The sequence below is a fragment of the Otolemur garnettii genome, unplaced genomic scaffold (genome assembly GCF_000181295.1).
Source record: "Otolemur garnettii isolate 467f Iridium unplaced genomic scaffold, OtoGar3 scaffold00023, whole genome shotgun sequence".
Classification (NCBI taxonomy): domain Eukaryota; kingdom Metazoa; phylum Chordata; class Mammalia; order Primates; family Galagidae; genus Otolemur; species Otolemur garnettii.
The window spans coordinates 22,530,144-22,544,282 of NW_003852418.1; the positions used below are offsets into that span (position 1 = coordinate 22,530,144).

The following is a 14,139-nucleotide window of genomic DNA, read 5'->3' on the forward strand; positions in this document are numbered from 1 at the left end:
GGTAGAGTGCTGTGGCATCACAGCTCACAGCAACCTCCAACTCCTGGGCTCAAGCAAGTCTCCTCCCTCTGCCTCCCAAGTAGCTGGGACCACGGGCACCTGGCTATTTTTTTTTTGGTTGCAGCCATCATTGTTGTTTGGTGGGCCCGGGCTGGATTTGAATCCGCCACCTTAGGTGTATGTGGCTGGCACCTTAGCCACTTGAGCCACAGGTGCTGAGCCTAAAAATTTTTTAAATAATAAAGGAGGCTGTGTGCCTGTAGCTAAGTGGTTAAGGTGCTAGCCACATACACTGGGGCTGGTGGGTTCAAGCCCACCAATTCTAGCTTCTGTTATCCAAGCCCAGAGGGAAAAAAGGGCTTCTGTTTCCTGACACCTCTGCCCCATCCAGGGACAAACTCTTGACAGCCTTGGTCATCCTGGGTCAGCCCTTACAACTACAAGTGGACATATTGATTGGTAGCCTCACCAGAACCACTTGGCTTGAGGAGGTGGGAGGAATGGGTCCGTTCTCCAGAAGCCAGGTTGCTACCAGATAAAAACAGAATAGGTGCGCACAGTGGCTTACATCTGTAATTCTAGCACTATGGGAGGCCAAGGCGGAAGGATTGCCTGAGCTTAGGATTCAAAACCAGTCTCAGCAAGAATGAGACCTTGTCTCTAAAAATAGCCAGGGGTTGTGGTGGCGCCTGTAGTCCCAGCTACTTGGGAGGCTGAAGCAAGAGAATCACTTGAGCCCAAGAGTTTGAGGTTGATGTGAGCTATGATGCCATGGCACTCTACCAAGGGCGACTGAGACTCTGTCTCAAAAAAAAAAAAAAAAAGGGCTGGGCACAGTGGCTCACGCCTATAATTTTAGCACTCTGGGAGGCGAGGCCAGTGGATTGCCTGAGTTTATTGGTTAGAGACCAGCCCAAGCCAGAGGGAGTCCTTGTCTCTGAAAATAGTTAGACGTTGTGGCAGGTGCCTGTACTCCCAGCTACATGGGAGGCTGAGGCAAGAGAATTGCTTAAGCCCAGAGAGTTTGAGGTTGCTGTGAGCTGTGATGCCACAGTACTCTACCAAGGGCAACAAAGTGAGACTGTGTCAAAAAAAACAAAACAAAACAAACAAAAAAAAAACGGCTGAGACAGGAGGATCATTTTAACCCAAGTGTTGAGGCTTCAGTGAGCTATCTATGATTGTGCTACTGCACTCCAGCTTAAACAACAGAACAAGATACCCCTATTTATTTATTTATTTATTTATTTATTGAGACAGAACCTCAAGCTATCCCCCTGGGTAGAGTGCTGTGGCATCACAGCTCACAGCAACCTCCAACTCCTGGGCTCAAGCCAGTCTCCTGCCTCAGCCTCCCAAGTAGCTGGGACTACATGTGCCCGCCACAACACCTGGCTATTTTTTGGTTGCAGCTGTCATTGTTTTGGCAGGCCTGGGCTGGATTCGAACCCGCCACCTTGGGTGTATGTGGCTGGCGCCTTAGCCACTTGAGCCACAGGTGCCAAGCCAAGATACTCCCTTTTAAAACACACACAAAAGCCCCAGATGTCTGCAGTAGACTTTATTCCTAAGACATATTTCTGTAGGCAGAGAGTTCTTATGTAATTCACTGTAATCTGTATAAGGATGTTAGTCACTTCCTATAGAAGTGATGGCTCATCATGTCAACTGCATGCTTTGCAGGTGGAAGAGGAAATTGTCACCCTGCGCCAGGTCCTGGCAGCGAAGGAGAGGCACTGTGGTGAGCTCAGAAGGAGGCTGGGCCTCTCCACATTGGGGGGTCTGAAGCAGAATCTGTCCAGGAGCTGGCATGATGTGCAGGTCTCCAACGCGTAGGTACCTTCCCCATAGTGGGGCTGCTCTGTCAGCTGGAAAGTGTGCAACAAGGTGTGCCTCTGCCTTGGTGTTTGGGGACATGGTGCCTTACAGCAGGAGGGTCAAGTGAGCCTGTCTGGAAGCAGCCAGTGAGAGACCCCCAAGTCATCAACCGAGGAACTGTAATGTTGTTTATTCAAAGAGCTAGGAGTTGATATGTATGTTTTCGTTTTTTTTTTTGAGACAGAGTCTCACTCAGTCACCTTGGGGTTGAGTGCCATGGCATCATAGCTCACAGCAACCTCAAACTTGGGCTCAAGTGATCCTCTGGCTTCAGCCTCCCCGTAGCTGGGACTATAGGTCTCTGCCACAACACCCAGCTATTTTTAGAGATGGGGTCTTGCTCTTATTCAGGCTGGTCTTGAACTCATGAGCTCAGGCAGTCCACCCACCTTCGTCTCCCTGAGTGCTGGGAGTACAGGCGTGAGCCACCACATCTGGCCCCTTGATGTGTGTTTTAAAAAGGTAGGTGCTTGTTGTCCTAGCAGAGATTAATAGGAAGAATGTGTTTCAGGGTCTGAATTTGAGAGAGCACTAATTAGGGTTTTAATGAGAAGGGCTTTTTTGTGGTCCCCATAACTGTCTGCCAAAGCGGACATGAGTCCCTCTTAATGCATGTGGCATGGTCATAGTCACCAATGGAGACTGGTCTGTGTAGCCCTATAACCCCGAGACCTCTGACCGAGATGTCACTCAGCTCTCTGAATTTGGGGTGTGCTGCTTTCAGACTTGGCCATGTCTGCGTGGCTTGTCTGAAACATGCCTTTCAAGGTGGAGGTTGGAATGTTTCCCAGAAGCCATGTCACCCGCCCCCAGAGAGTGAATTGCATTCTTGTATCTCACCTATGAAAAGCCTATGTTTTTGATGGAAGTATTTCAGATTGCATGTGAAAACCCCACACTGTACCCTAGAAGTGCATTAATGTACATAGTTACCGTTCAATTAAAAAAAAAAAGAAAAAAAAAAAAAAGAAAAGCCTATGTTTTGTCTTAGGACACTGTCAGCTTTGAATCCCCAGGGAGACTGAGAAGTATTTTGGAGCTATGGCTGTGTCCTCCTAGCTCCGCATAGCAGTGGTGCTCCCCAAGAGCCTCCTTCAAGTGGAAGACCAGGGCCCCTTCCATGTGACAAGAAAAGAAATGGTTAGTGCTGACCCACTGACGTCTGGGCTTTCTGAGCCTGCACACTGTGGTGAGATAGTGGGCTCTTTTCTCAGGCAGGCCAGAGAGAGAGAGTCTGGCCAACTGGCCCTTCCCTGTCTTTCCTGGACTCTGACCTATAGTCTGAAGCCTAGGTTGAAATCACTCTTCTGAATAATTCACCATAGGCTTTCTGTTTTTAGCTATGTGAAAACTTCTGAGAAACTTGGAGAGTGGAATGAGAAAGTGACCCAGTCGGACCTGTGAGTGCCCATACCGTCAGTGCCTCCTTCCCCCTCTTCTCTGCCTCCTGATTCTCCTGGGGGCAGGGGCTGTGCACGCTTGGCACAATAATTCTTTTAGTGTTTGCTTGCTATTTTTACTTAATGTAACTTTTCTAAAGTATACGTGAAACTGTTCTTTAAACTCTTGTGGATGAGAGGATAGTGGCTGAGAGCCCCAAACTATGCTTAGAAGTCCCACCTGTGATGTGTTTCCCTCAGATGAGAGACCTGGTGACCCAGGCTGGCTCTCTGACTAGAAGGTGGCTTTCAACAATGAGCAAGGTGGAGAACAGTGCCTGTAGGACTTTGTTGGTGATGGGTTTTTATTTGGCTGGTTGGTTTGCTTTCCTTCCTTCCCTTGCATATTTAGCTCCAGCTATTGGGTTCTCAGAGCTTCACTCATACTTTAGGGTAGTTTTGGGGAGTAGCGAGTGGTATAGGTTGTGCTGGTGGGAACGTGAAGTCCTCACAGGCCGGTGACACTGCGGCAGTAGTCACAGGAGCGTCAGCAGAGTGGACGAACACATGGGTGGCCTCAAGTGTCTGTCAGGGTGCCACTCAGTGACTCCTTGTGATTTGAGTCTATAACATAGATAACGGCATTTCCCTTATCTGTTCCCTTGTTGGAGCACAGGTTCTTGGAACTGAACAGGGGAATGTTTAAAAATAGTCTCTATATGGGGGCCGCACCTGTGGCACAGTAAGTAGGGCGCTGGACCCATACACCGAGGGTGGCCGATTCAAACCCAGCCCTGGCCAAACCTCAACAACAAATAGTCTCTATGGGATTTTTCCACTTTATTTAGGAGGGAGTGCTGTCATGGTTGCCACAGAACATGGGTGGAAATGTTCTACTGGGTGCTGGGCACCAGTTGGCTCTCTGCACGTGGTTGAGGCAGTGATTATTGTCTGTCTGGATATGAGGCATATGGTTCAGACTCAGCCTGAAAACAGTCATAGACACTGGAGCACTGTTCTCTAAAACCATGGACATCAGGGTAGGATACTTTTTTTTTTTTTTTGGGACAGAGTCTCACTTTATTTCCCTTGGTCGAGTGCTGTGGCATCACAGCTCACAGCAATCTCTGGGTCTTGAGCTTAGGCGATTCTCTTGCCTCAGCCTTCTGAGTAGCTGGGACTACAGACTCCAGGCTACTTTTTGTTGCAGTTTGGCTGGGGCTGGGTTCGAACCTGCCACCCTTGGTATGTGGGGCTGGTGCCCTATCCACTAAGCCACAGCCGCTGCCCAGCTGGGATACTATTTCAAATGTTTTTTTCAAAGAGCTATGGACACTTAGACCTTCCAGCCCTTGAAGAATCCTGTGGGTGTGTGTGTGCCTGGCACTCTGCCTGGCAGAGGCTGTGCCTAAGGCAGCGCCCAGATTCTGTCAGTGGCAGAGTTGTCACACTGGGATTTCCAGAGCTGGATGAATTTTTGCAGTGATAGCCCAGGAAGAGGGCAGCACAGCTTAGGGGACAGGGTTCCTGAAAGTGTCATGCTTTCGGCCTGGTTGTGCCTCTTCTAGTCAGGCTCCACCGCCCAAGCTTTTGCAGGGAAAGGTGATGAGAGCCAGCTTGCCGAGCTCCTGACCCACCTGTTTTCAGGGGAAGGTGATGAGAGCCATCTTGCCAACCTTCTGACTCACATGTTTACAGGGAAAGGTGATGAGAGCTGGGTTGCTGCCGCTCCTTACCCACATGTTTACAGGCTTCTTTCAACCAGTGGCCCTAGAGGACTGGAATGAGCATGTAGGCTGGCAGGTAGTTTGAGTGTCTGCACCTTTGGTACGGCCCTGGTGAAGCTGTGCTGCCCTGAAACAGTTGTGGTACTGCTGAGGCTCTCTCAGCTGACTGCCTCTTTACCTGAGAGCAGAAATCCAAAAATGAGTCATGAGACATCACCTCGCCATAGTCTTTTTATAGGAAGATCTATCCAAGAACTTGGAGTTGAGAGTGGGCACCTGAGTAACTCTGCAATGACAGGAAGTGCAGCTGAAGGTGGTGTCCGTCAGCACAGAGGTGGGCGTCTTCCTTGGCAGAGAAGTCCCTGCTCCCAGCTTTGTAGTCCAACAACACTGTGGCCCAGGGTGGCATTGCTGGATTGTGGCTGTGGCCAGGGAGCTGGTATGCCCTAGCTGGCCAGGCCTGGATCACTTGCCTACCTCAAGTGAAGGTAGAGGCATCCCCCAAAGGCAGAATCAGAAGGGGAGGAAGAAGGAAACCCACCAGATGCTCCATGCTGGATGATGGGCATCCTTACTGACTGTGAAAGGAAACTGCTGTCTGTCCAGGGCTCTTTTCCTGAAAGATCCATTAACTCCATAGAGTGCTGGCTGGGTGGCACAGCCTGGCACTCTCATGTGCAGCCGGGCCCAGTTGTCTGGGGTGGGCTCTGGCTCTGACTCAGCCGAACACAGTGTGCAAGTCTGTGTGCGGCTCTCAGTATGGGCTTGCAGCACTGTGACCCTGGCTGGGGCTGTAGCAGGCAAAAGGGCCAGCAAGTTGCCAGTGGTGACCTTGGGTCACGCAGCAAGCCACGCAGCGATGCTCACTGAGTCCAGAGCACCCTTCGTTTGGAGACTGCTATTTCTGTGGCCCCTTATTCCATAGCCAGAAGTGTTAGGAGCTGCAATGCGGTCACAAGGCTGGCTACTGGTGTCAGTGTCTTCTGCCCTGCCTGAGTCATCTTCTGGACCTTCTTAAGGCAGCACCAGACACGGGCTTGTGACCCTGCTGACTTTATTGTATTTTATTTTTTGAGACAAGAGTCTCACTATGTCGCCCTTAGTAGAGTGCTGTGGCATCACAGCTCACAGCATCACAGCTCACAGCAACCTCCAACTCTTGGGCTTAAGTGATTCTCTTGCCGTAGCCTCCCAAGTAGCTGGGACTACAGGCACCCGCCATACCATACAGCAATTTTTTTTTTTTTTTTTTTGTAGAGTCACAGTCTCGCTTTATCACCCTTGGTAGAGTGCCGTGATGTCACACAGCTCACAGCAATCTCCACCTCCTGGGCTTAGGTGATTCTCTTGCCTCAGCCTCCCGAGTACCTGGGACTACAGGTGCCCACCATAATGCCTGGCTATTTTTTTTTTGGTTGCAGTTTGGCTGGAGCTGGGTTTGAACCCACCACCTCGGTATATAGGGCTGGAGCCCTACCCACTGAGCCACAGGCACCGCCCACCGCCCAGCAGTTTTTTGGTTGTTGCAGTTACCTTTGTTACTTAGCTGGCTGGGGCCCAGTTCAAACCTGCCACCCTCAGTGCATGTGGCCGGTACCATAACCACCCTGCTGACTTTAGTCTTCCCAACTCCACCCTTTGGGCACTAACAGATAATCTATGAGGATTTTTCTCTAAATCCCTTGTTTAGACTATTTTACTTAGTACTAAAACAGACCCCTGAATGTGGACATGTTTTTATGTATTTGTTGTTTTAGGAAGAATGGAGGTTGAAGGTGTGTTCTGAATTTGCATTTCAGAAACGGTTGCAGGTCATTAGTTACCTTTTGCCTAGTGTTTTATATAAAAAGAACAGAACATGGTTCTAGGTGCACTGAGTCTGTTTCCTGCAGACAGTCTTCACTCTTCCATTTTGACAGGAAAATGAATGGTCTGCCCCCTTCCCTGGGCTGGAGCAGGCAGTGGCAGTTGCAGCCTGTCTTTGCATGCTTTTGGGTGGGCCAGGTCCTCCTGCAAGGAATACGGAGGGCATGGGAGGGAGAGCTTGGCAAGGCCTGTCCCTGATGTCTTCTTCTACAGTGTCTGGTGATGCTCCCGGGTTGCTGAGAGGAGCCTGCACCTTCTCCAGAGGCCTGTCATCCCTAAACTATCACTCCCTGGGGGTTTAGCCAGGCATGCCAGATGTTTAGTTTGGCCCTGGTAACACAGCCCTGGCTTTGGTGGGGAGCTGTGATCAGCTGGCTTTGGGTTTAGGTGGTTGTTGTGGGCATTGTCGTGCTGGAAGCCTTTATCTCCTGTTTGTGGTGGCAGCTAGACAGGGCAGCCATCCAGGTGTGGACAGTAAGCCCACACATGTCCCTCCAGCTGCAGCACCCTGCCCACCAGCTGCCCTCCACCCTTCCTGCTGGTGAGGTCACAGAGCCACGGTTGTGTGTGATGCACCCAGCTGTGGGTGGCACTTAGGGGCAGGAGGGGATGGACCTCCCAGTCTTCACTGTTCGTGTTCTGAAAAGACCCACAGGCTGCGGTCTGTGCCATGAAGCTCATCTTGTATGCACAGGGTCGAGTTTGCTATGCACCCCTCAGAGGACTGTCTCACATAAAGACAGGGAAGTTTTGTACCTGTGTTGGTCTGGGCAGAAAATGACAGGACTCCTACAGCTTCTGACACCGCTTGCCTGGGTTCATCCCACATCGAGGGGCCTCGGTGGCCTTGGCTTCTCAGTAGTAGGTGTGTGGTGCTTGTCAAATAGTCAGAGACACAAAGAGGAGGCAAGAGAGTGGGCTTAGCACTGTCAGGTGAGGTGAAGGCAATGTTGATGCGTAAGATGAGAAAAGCGAGCATTACAGCAGAGCGGGGAGGAAGTGACTCTGCAGCACTGCTGAGAGTCAGTGGGTACATCTGTAGTGCTGGCCACTCCTGCTGCCATCACGTTCCCCTGGGGCCAAGAAGCCCTGAAATGTGTCCCCTGCCTGGCCAGCTGCCAGGTCTAACCCTCTGGACTTCCCTTTTGCCTGCCTTCTGGGTGTTCTGGTGCTTTGCTCCTTGCTATGGGCTGCGGCCTGCCCTTGCTATGTGGTTAGTTGAACTGGTGTGTCTTCTTCCAGCTACAAGAAGACTCAGGAGACACTCTCGCAGGCAGGACAGAAGACTTCAGCTGCCCTTTCTACTGTGGGCTCTGCCATCAGCAGGAAGCTGGGAGACATGAGGTGAGACATCCCATTCTGGGCTTACTATCCTGAAACCTTTTTGGGGAAAGTGAGACCTGACATGTCAGAGGTGCAGCAGGAAGTCTGCCTGGGGCCTGGGCCTGGACACTGGGCCTGGACCAGACTGCAGCCTCTCACCAGCTGCTTCTCTGTGTTCCTCAGGGCAAGGCATTCATTACTGCCATTGGGTACCTTGTGACTGGGAGCTGGGGGGAGGCTGCTCCTGAAGCTCCACAAGAGGCAAGGTCTCTGGCCTGATGTCAGGGCAGGAGGTCAGTCTGGACCAGGTGCTCAGCATGGTATTTCCTCAGGACTGTTTACCTGTCCCAGGTTTTGAGAGCTGCAGTTGGGCACTAGGAAGCCTTAGTTCTGAGTGTCTTTCCCAAGGGCTGGTAGCACCTACTGGCCATCAGAGGTGACTCAATGAGCAGGGTTGGGGCCAAGGGGTGGGTGGGCAGGCAGTCCCCACCCCACGCCACCCCAGCCTTGTGGGCTGTGCACATGCCTGCATCCCCTGCTCAGGGACAGCCTCCAATCACATGCCAGTGGTGGCCTGACCTTGCTGAGGGAGGGCTGCCCAGCACTGTGATGGGGAGACCACCACCAGGCTGCTGCCTGCTTCTCTCTGAAAACGCCTATCTGACCCTCGCGTGTCTTAAGGAAGTAACAGGTGTCTGCTGTGTGTAAACCGTGCCCTACTAGAAGCCCCTTTTTCTCGATGGTGTGGCTCATTCTGAGTCATTCACTCCCTTGGGAGCTCTGAGCACCTGGAGTGGAAGTAGGGCAGGTGTACAAGCCCTTGGTGCTGATGGGGGTGGCCATGTAGGACCTGATTCTGGCTGTTAAGACCTAGGTACTTCTTCCAGGCTAGAGGGCTGTGGCATGATCATAGTCCTGCAGCCTCGAGTGAGCCTCCGGCTTTGGCCTCCTACATAGCCTGGATTATGGGTGAGGTTGTATGGCTCCAGGCAGTTCTTTATGTGGCCTCTTTCTCTGGAAGCTGGCAGGATCTGTTCACTTCTGCTCCTCTGACAAGGTGTGAAGCCCCCACTCTCCTTGGAGACCTGGGACCTGCTGCTGATCCCATGTCATGCAGCCTCTGGGCATGGCCAGCAGTGAGCAGGGCTCCAGGCTTAAAGGTGCCAGGACAGCTGTGTCCACATGCCTTGCCTCTATGTGTGGTGCTCAGCATGTGGGGCCAGCAGGGCCTCTGCAGTTGGCTGGTCATGTTCAGGGTGCCCGAAGGCATGCCCTTTTGCTGGTGTGTCTTAACCTGGAACTCTGGTGTTTGCAGTGGTGGTGTGAACCCTGCTCTGTGCCCATTATCTCACCAAGTGGTCACAGCTGGTTTCTGAGGTTGAGGCCCATTAACCTGGATTAGAGCCTGAGGTTGAGAGTTTTTTGTTACATAAAAATGAAAGGTTGAGGGTTGGATGACATCCAGTTAGCCCCTCCTAATCCTTGGTTCCAGGTCCTTTTGGACAGCTATCTAGTGCCAGTGTCTACTATGGCCTGATCTGGGCCAGCCCTGGGCTTGAGGCCTTTTGTGTGCCCTGGGACTAAGGTGATGGGAAGAGGTAGCAGATTTAGATCGGGGAGGGATTCACACCAGGGTTGGGTCTCCAGCCAGCTTTGTGATCTTATACAAAGGTATCTGCCTTCTCTGGATCTCAGGCTGCCCATCTCTCTCCCAAGAGGAGCAAGTCTCACTTATTCCCATAGGGTGTAGGTACCACAGGCGGCCTGAGCAAGTATGTGTGGTTCTTCAGTAGTCTCCCATGGAGGGGTCCCCCCGCACAGTGGAGGAGTGGCCAGCTGTCCTCTATGTGCCTGCAGCCAGCCTCCAGTCCACATTTCCACGTTGGTGAGCAGAGTGTCCAGACCCTGTAGTGTTTATGCTACCTACAGCAGAGGTACTTTAGAGAACACAGGCCACTGTTGATGGGAGATGTTAGCCAAGCTGGGCTGCCATGCATGTCAAACCTTTGCACTGCTCCTAGGACGCATGTCCTAGGTGTTGGCTTAGACTGTCTCTGGAGCTTCCCCTCTCAGACCTGTACATGAGCGTGGATGCAAGGCTGCACACACAGGCGCAGAATCCAGAATGATCTGGATCCAGGCAGAACTGTGGGTTTGGAGTTGCCCATTGTGCACTCTGTAGAGTCAGGACTTAGGGGGCTAGTGACAGGGCAGCTCTGTCTCATAGCATGAGGACTGAGGAGCCATTCTAGTGTGGCTCTCTAGAGCGCAGGCAGGGAAGCCAGAGCTCCCAGCGGAGGGTTGTGGGTGGGCTGTGGCCTCTCTTACTTAACACTGCTTTTCTTCTCTCCTGCTGCCACCTTCTAGGGCTCATCCATTCTCACACTCCTTTAGGTAAGACTGAGTTGGATGCACCTTTGGAAGGCTTTTCTCTCACTTGGGGCAAGGTGGACTTCTGCAAGGCCCTGGGGAGGTGGGAGGTGGGTGAGAATGATGACTAAGCCGGCTGTGCCTCAGGACAAACCAGAGGCTGCTCTTGTGGCTTAGAAGTGACCCATGCAGAGACAGGTGCTTGCCCTCCAAGAAGTGCAGCACACCTGGGCACATGCAGGCCACCTACTTCTGGGCCAGTGAGTGACTGACCCAGCCACCTCATACAACACAGGCATCTTGGTGTCCATACTTGAGTTTATTACTAAAAAGAAGCATTTTGACTTGGACTGTGCTGACCCTCTAACTGCTATTCTTTCAAATACTAGTCCTGTTCACTCATTTTCCTGAGAAGCAGACCTGTCCCCTCAGGTTGCATTTTGTCTCATTTATTGCTTGAGAACCTTCAAGTCTTGGTCCCAGGCAGTCCTTTTCCTCATAGTCTTCCAGGCAGACCCCCCTGTGCCATGGTCATGTGCTTTTCTAGTTGGAACTTGAAGGTCTAGGGCTGAATCCAGAATGATCTGATTTCAAATATTTTGGTTATTTCTCTTTTGCTAAAAGGTCATTGAACTTGCTGTAAAGTCAAGAAAGGGCATCTGAAACTGTTGGTATCCAGTATTTTGTGAAAGCCAGGCCTAAGTGCTCCCAGTCTCCTTGGTGGGCTCCCCTCCCCAGTGCCACGTGGCTAAGAGAGAGGAACTAGGCCAAATTTCCTTCTGGACATTGTGTGGAGGAGCAGGTGGCTCTAGAGGTGCTGGGTGTGGGGCCCCACCTCTGCATCTGGTGGATGGGCTCCTGTGCAAGCCACCTGACATGCCTGCTGGTCTTTTCTTTGTGTTAACTCTTGCTTCCTTTTCTGCTCCTTCCTGTTCTCGAGCAGCAGCTACTCCATCCGCCACTCCATAAGCATGCCAGCCATGAGGTAATGTATGCCTTCCTTCTGCAGCTCCAGAGCTGGGTGTCTAGGGGGGAGGGTCGGGTGGCTCCTGGTAGTCACAAATTTCTATTCCTGTGCCCTCCAGGTCAAGGGGCCCATTCCCCTGGCAGCCCCTGTTGGCTGAAGGTCGAGGGTTGAACCCTCTTGACTGACAAGGAAGAGCTGGTAGGGATGAGGTTCCCATCCTACAGCTTCCAGAGGAGACCCTTCTGCCAAACTGGGAAGGGTCCTGAACTTGTCCTGAACTTTCCAAGCCCTGTTGCCTACAGAGTCAGGTCAGGGAGTGGGGGCTGGGCTCACCCATGGATATAGCACCTGCTGCAGCAGGGTCTCACTCAGGCATGCCCCCAAACTCAGGAGAGCCCCTGTCAGGAGACTCTGGTTGGGTGTTACTAGCATACTGGCCTCAGAGGTCTTGGAGCAGGCAGGGGAGGGACTGACGGACAGGGCTGGTCCACTTTCCCCTCTGTCTCAGCTTTGCTTCGCTGTCCCTGCAATGTCCTTGGTTTTCCTTTCATTTTTCTGAGATGTGTATGAAGAACTCTAGGACTTCTCATAACCCTAGTACAAGAGCCAAGGGTGTGCGTTTATGATGCAGCAGAAAGGTGTGGCTTCTCACTGCACAGTCAAGGGCTTTGCAGCTCTTCATGTAATATCTGGGCCTGTGCTGTGGTTGGTATACATAGCTGACTTCACTTCTGACCTGCGGAGCCTCTGGAGTGACCTTGGCTGGACCCTCCTCGAGGGGCATCTCTTGTGGTGTGTCATATTTCTGCAGTGAGCTCTCAGGGTGCTGTTAGGGATCCTTCTGGAGGGTGGCGTTAACCCTGAGGCCCTTCAGATCTTGGAGGGCAGCATGGCATTTGGTTTTTACACTAGTTATCTCCCCTCTCTCTGAAGGAACTCTGCAGCTTTCAAGTCATTCGAAGACCGAGTCGGGACCATGAAGGTAATTATACCTGGATCACCCAATTCTCCTGCTGGGGTGACCTGTCACACCAGCTTTTTACTCCTAGTGATTTAATCTTGTTGTAGACTCAACTCAGTTGAAGTACTATCTTCAGGTCCCTTGCGCCTTTTATAGTTTCCTATAGTGATAACAGTTTGCAAACCTTAGTGCAGCTTCATAGCCAGTATGCCAACACAATAGTCCAGACAGCTTTCCTCACAGCAAGATCCCACATGGCACCTTTGTAGCTACTGCCCTACCTCCAGCACCCCAAAATCTCTTCCTGTTCTATGTCTTTTTTTTTTTTTTGAGACAGAGCCTCAAGCTGTCCCCCTGGGTAGAGTGCCGTGGCATTACAGCTCACAGCAACCTCCAACTCCTGGACTCAAGCGAGTCTCCTGCCTCCGCCTCCCAAGTAGCTGGGACCACAGGCGCCCGCCACAACGCCGGGCTATTTTTTGGTTGCAGCCGTCATTGTTGTTTGGAGGGTCCGGGCTGGGGATTCGAACCCGCCACCTTAGGTGTACGTGGCTGGCGCCTTAGCCGGTTGAGCTATAGGCGCCGAGCCTCTATGTCTTTTTAAGAATGTCACATACATGGAGTCCTGTAGCAGTTACTCTTTGGGCTGTCTCTTCACACCGCACAATTCTCCTGAGATCTGTCCCAGCTATCGCCTATCAGGGATTTGTCCATTTTCATTGCTGAGTAGTGTGTGTATCACATAAACTTCAGTAGAGAAATGAGTGTGGACCTAGGACCTACCAGGGGTTGTGTGCTTGGTCTCAGGTTTTTCTTTCTTGGTCTTTTCCTTCCTGTAGTCTAAGGTTGTGGGTGACAGAGAGAACAGCAGTGACAATCTTCCCTCCCCAGCGGGGAGTGGCGACCAGACCCTGTCAGATCACGCGCCTTTCTAAGCCCACGCTGGTCTCACCCGGCCACAAAGCAAGTGCGTGCACGCTCTCCTCTTCATAGCCAAGGCTCTGCGCTGCACGATGGAGCGGCCAGCCTGGGCAAGTGGACAGAACTGGCTGGAAGACAATTGTGCCCGTTCACACAGAGATGTGGCTGCTGCGTTCGCATGATTTAGAGATCACAGTCTTGTACACAGATGTTTTACACTAAAGTTCGTAGATGAAACACATCACTGTGCCATCCTTCCTGGGCTGCAGGAGGTGGACAGGGTGGAGGATTTGGAGGGTGTTAAGCCAAAGCCCAGACTCTCTCCAGCCTCTGTTAGCTCATCAGAATGTCGAAGGGTTAAAGAGTCATTTCTACAAAGTGGCATTTTCTTACCTTCTCCTCCTCCCCTGACTCACAGAGGTAATATAGTCACCCAGAAAGCCACCCACCTGATCTGAAATGTTTGATCTCAAAATGCTGAATGAAGAAACTGTTCCTTTTCTGAGACACCCCCCTCCCCGAAAGGAAACTGATTATCACAGCAGCTACCCGGTTGTTACACTGAGCTAGCTTTGACAAGAGCAAATTCATTATTTTTTAAATGCAGTGGACTTTTCAAAATTAAAATTAGATAAATAACTTTAGCCTCATAGCTAGAGAATATTATTTCTTTTGACTCAAGCTGAAATACAGGCCTTACATTGCCTTATGCTTTCTTTGATTTTTTTTTTTTTTTTTTTTTTTTTT

At 51.4% G+C, this 14,139-nt stretch overlaps 1 protein-coding gene across 5 annotated transcripts in view; it reads left to right on the forward strand.

Annotated features, from left to right (window-relative positions):
- Nucleotides 1-14,112, forward strand: part of TPD52L2 (tumor protein D52 like 2) — a 21,062-nt gene extending 6,950 nt beyond the window's left edge. The window contains exons 3-9 of one of the 5 annotated variants that reach the window (XM_023512010.1): nt 1,684-1,832; nt 3,219-3,278; nt 8,093-8,194; nt 10,541-10,567; nt 11,487-11,528; nt 12,444-12,492; nt 13,311-14,112. In XM_023512010.1, the coding sequence (XP_023367778.1) occupies nt 1,684-1,832; nt 3,219-3,278; nt 8,093-8,194; nt 10,541-10,567; nt 11,487-11,528; nt 12,444-12,492; nt 13,311-13,406 (525 nt within the window). In that variant the 3' untranslated portion in view covers nt 13,407-14,112. Of the gene's footprint in view, nt 1-1,683; nt 1,833-3,218; nt 3,279-8,092; nt 8,195-10,540; nt 10,568-11,486; nt 11,529-11,628; nt 12,137-12,443; nt 12,493-13,310 lie in introns of those variants that run through there. The other 4 variants (XM_003787788.3, XM_003787786.3, XM_023512011.1 and 1 more) reach the window with 4 other exon arrangements.
- Nucleotides 14,113-14,139: the final 27 nt, after the last annotated feature.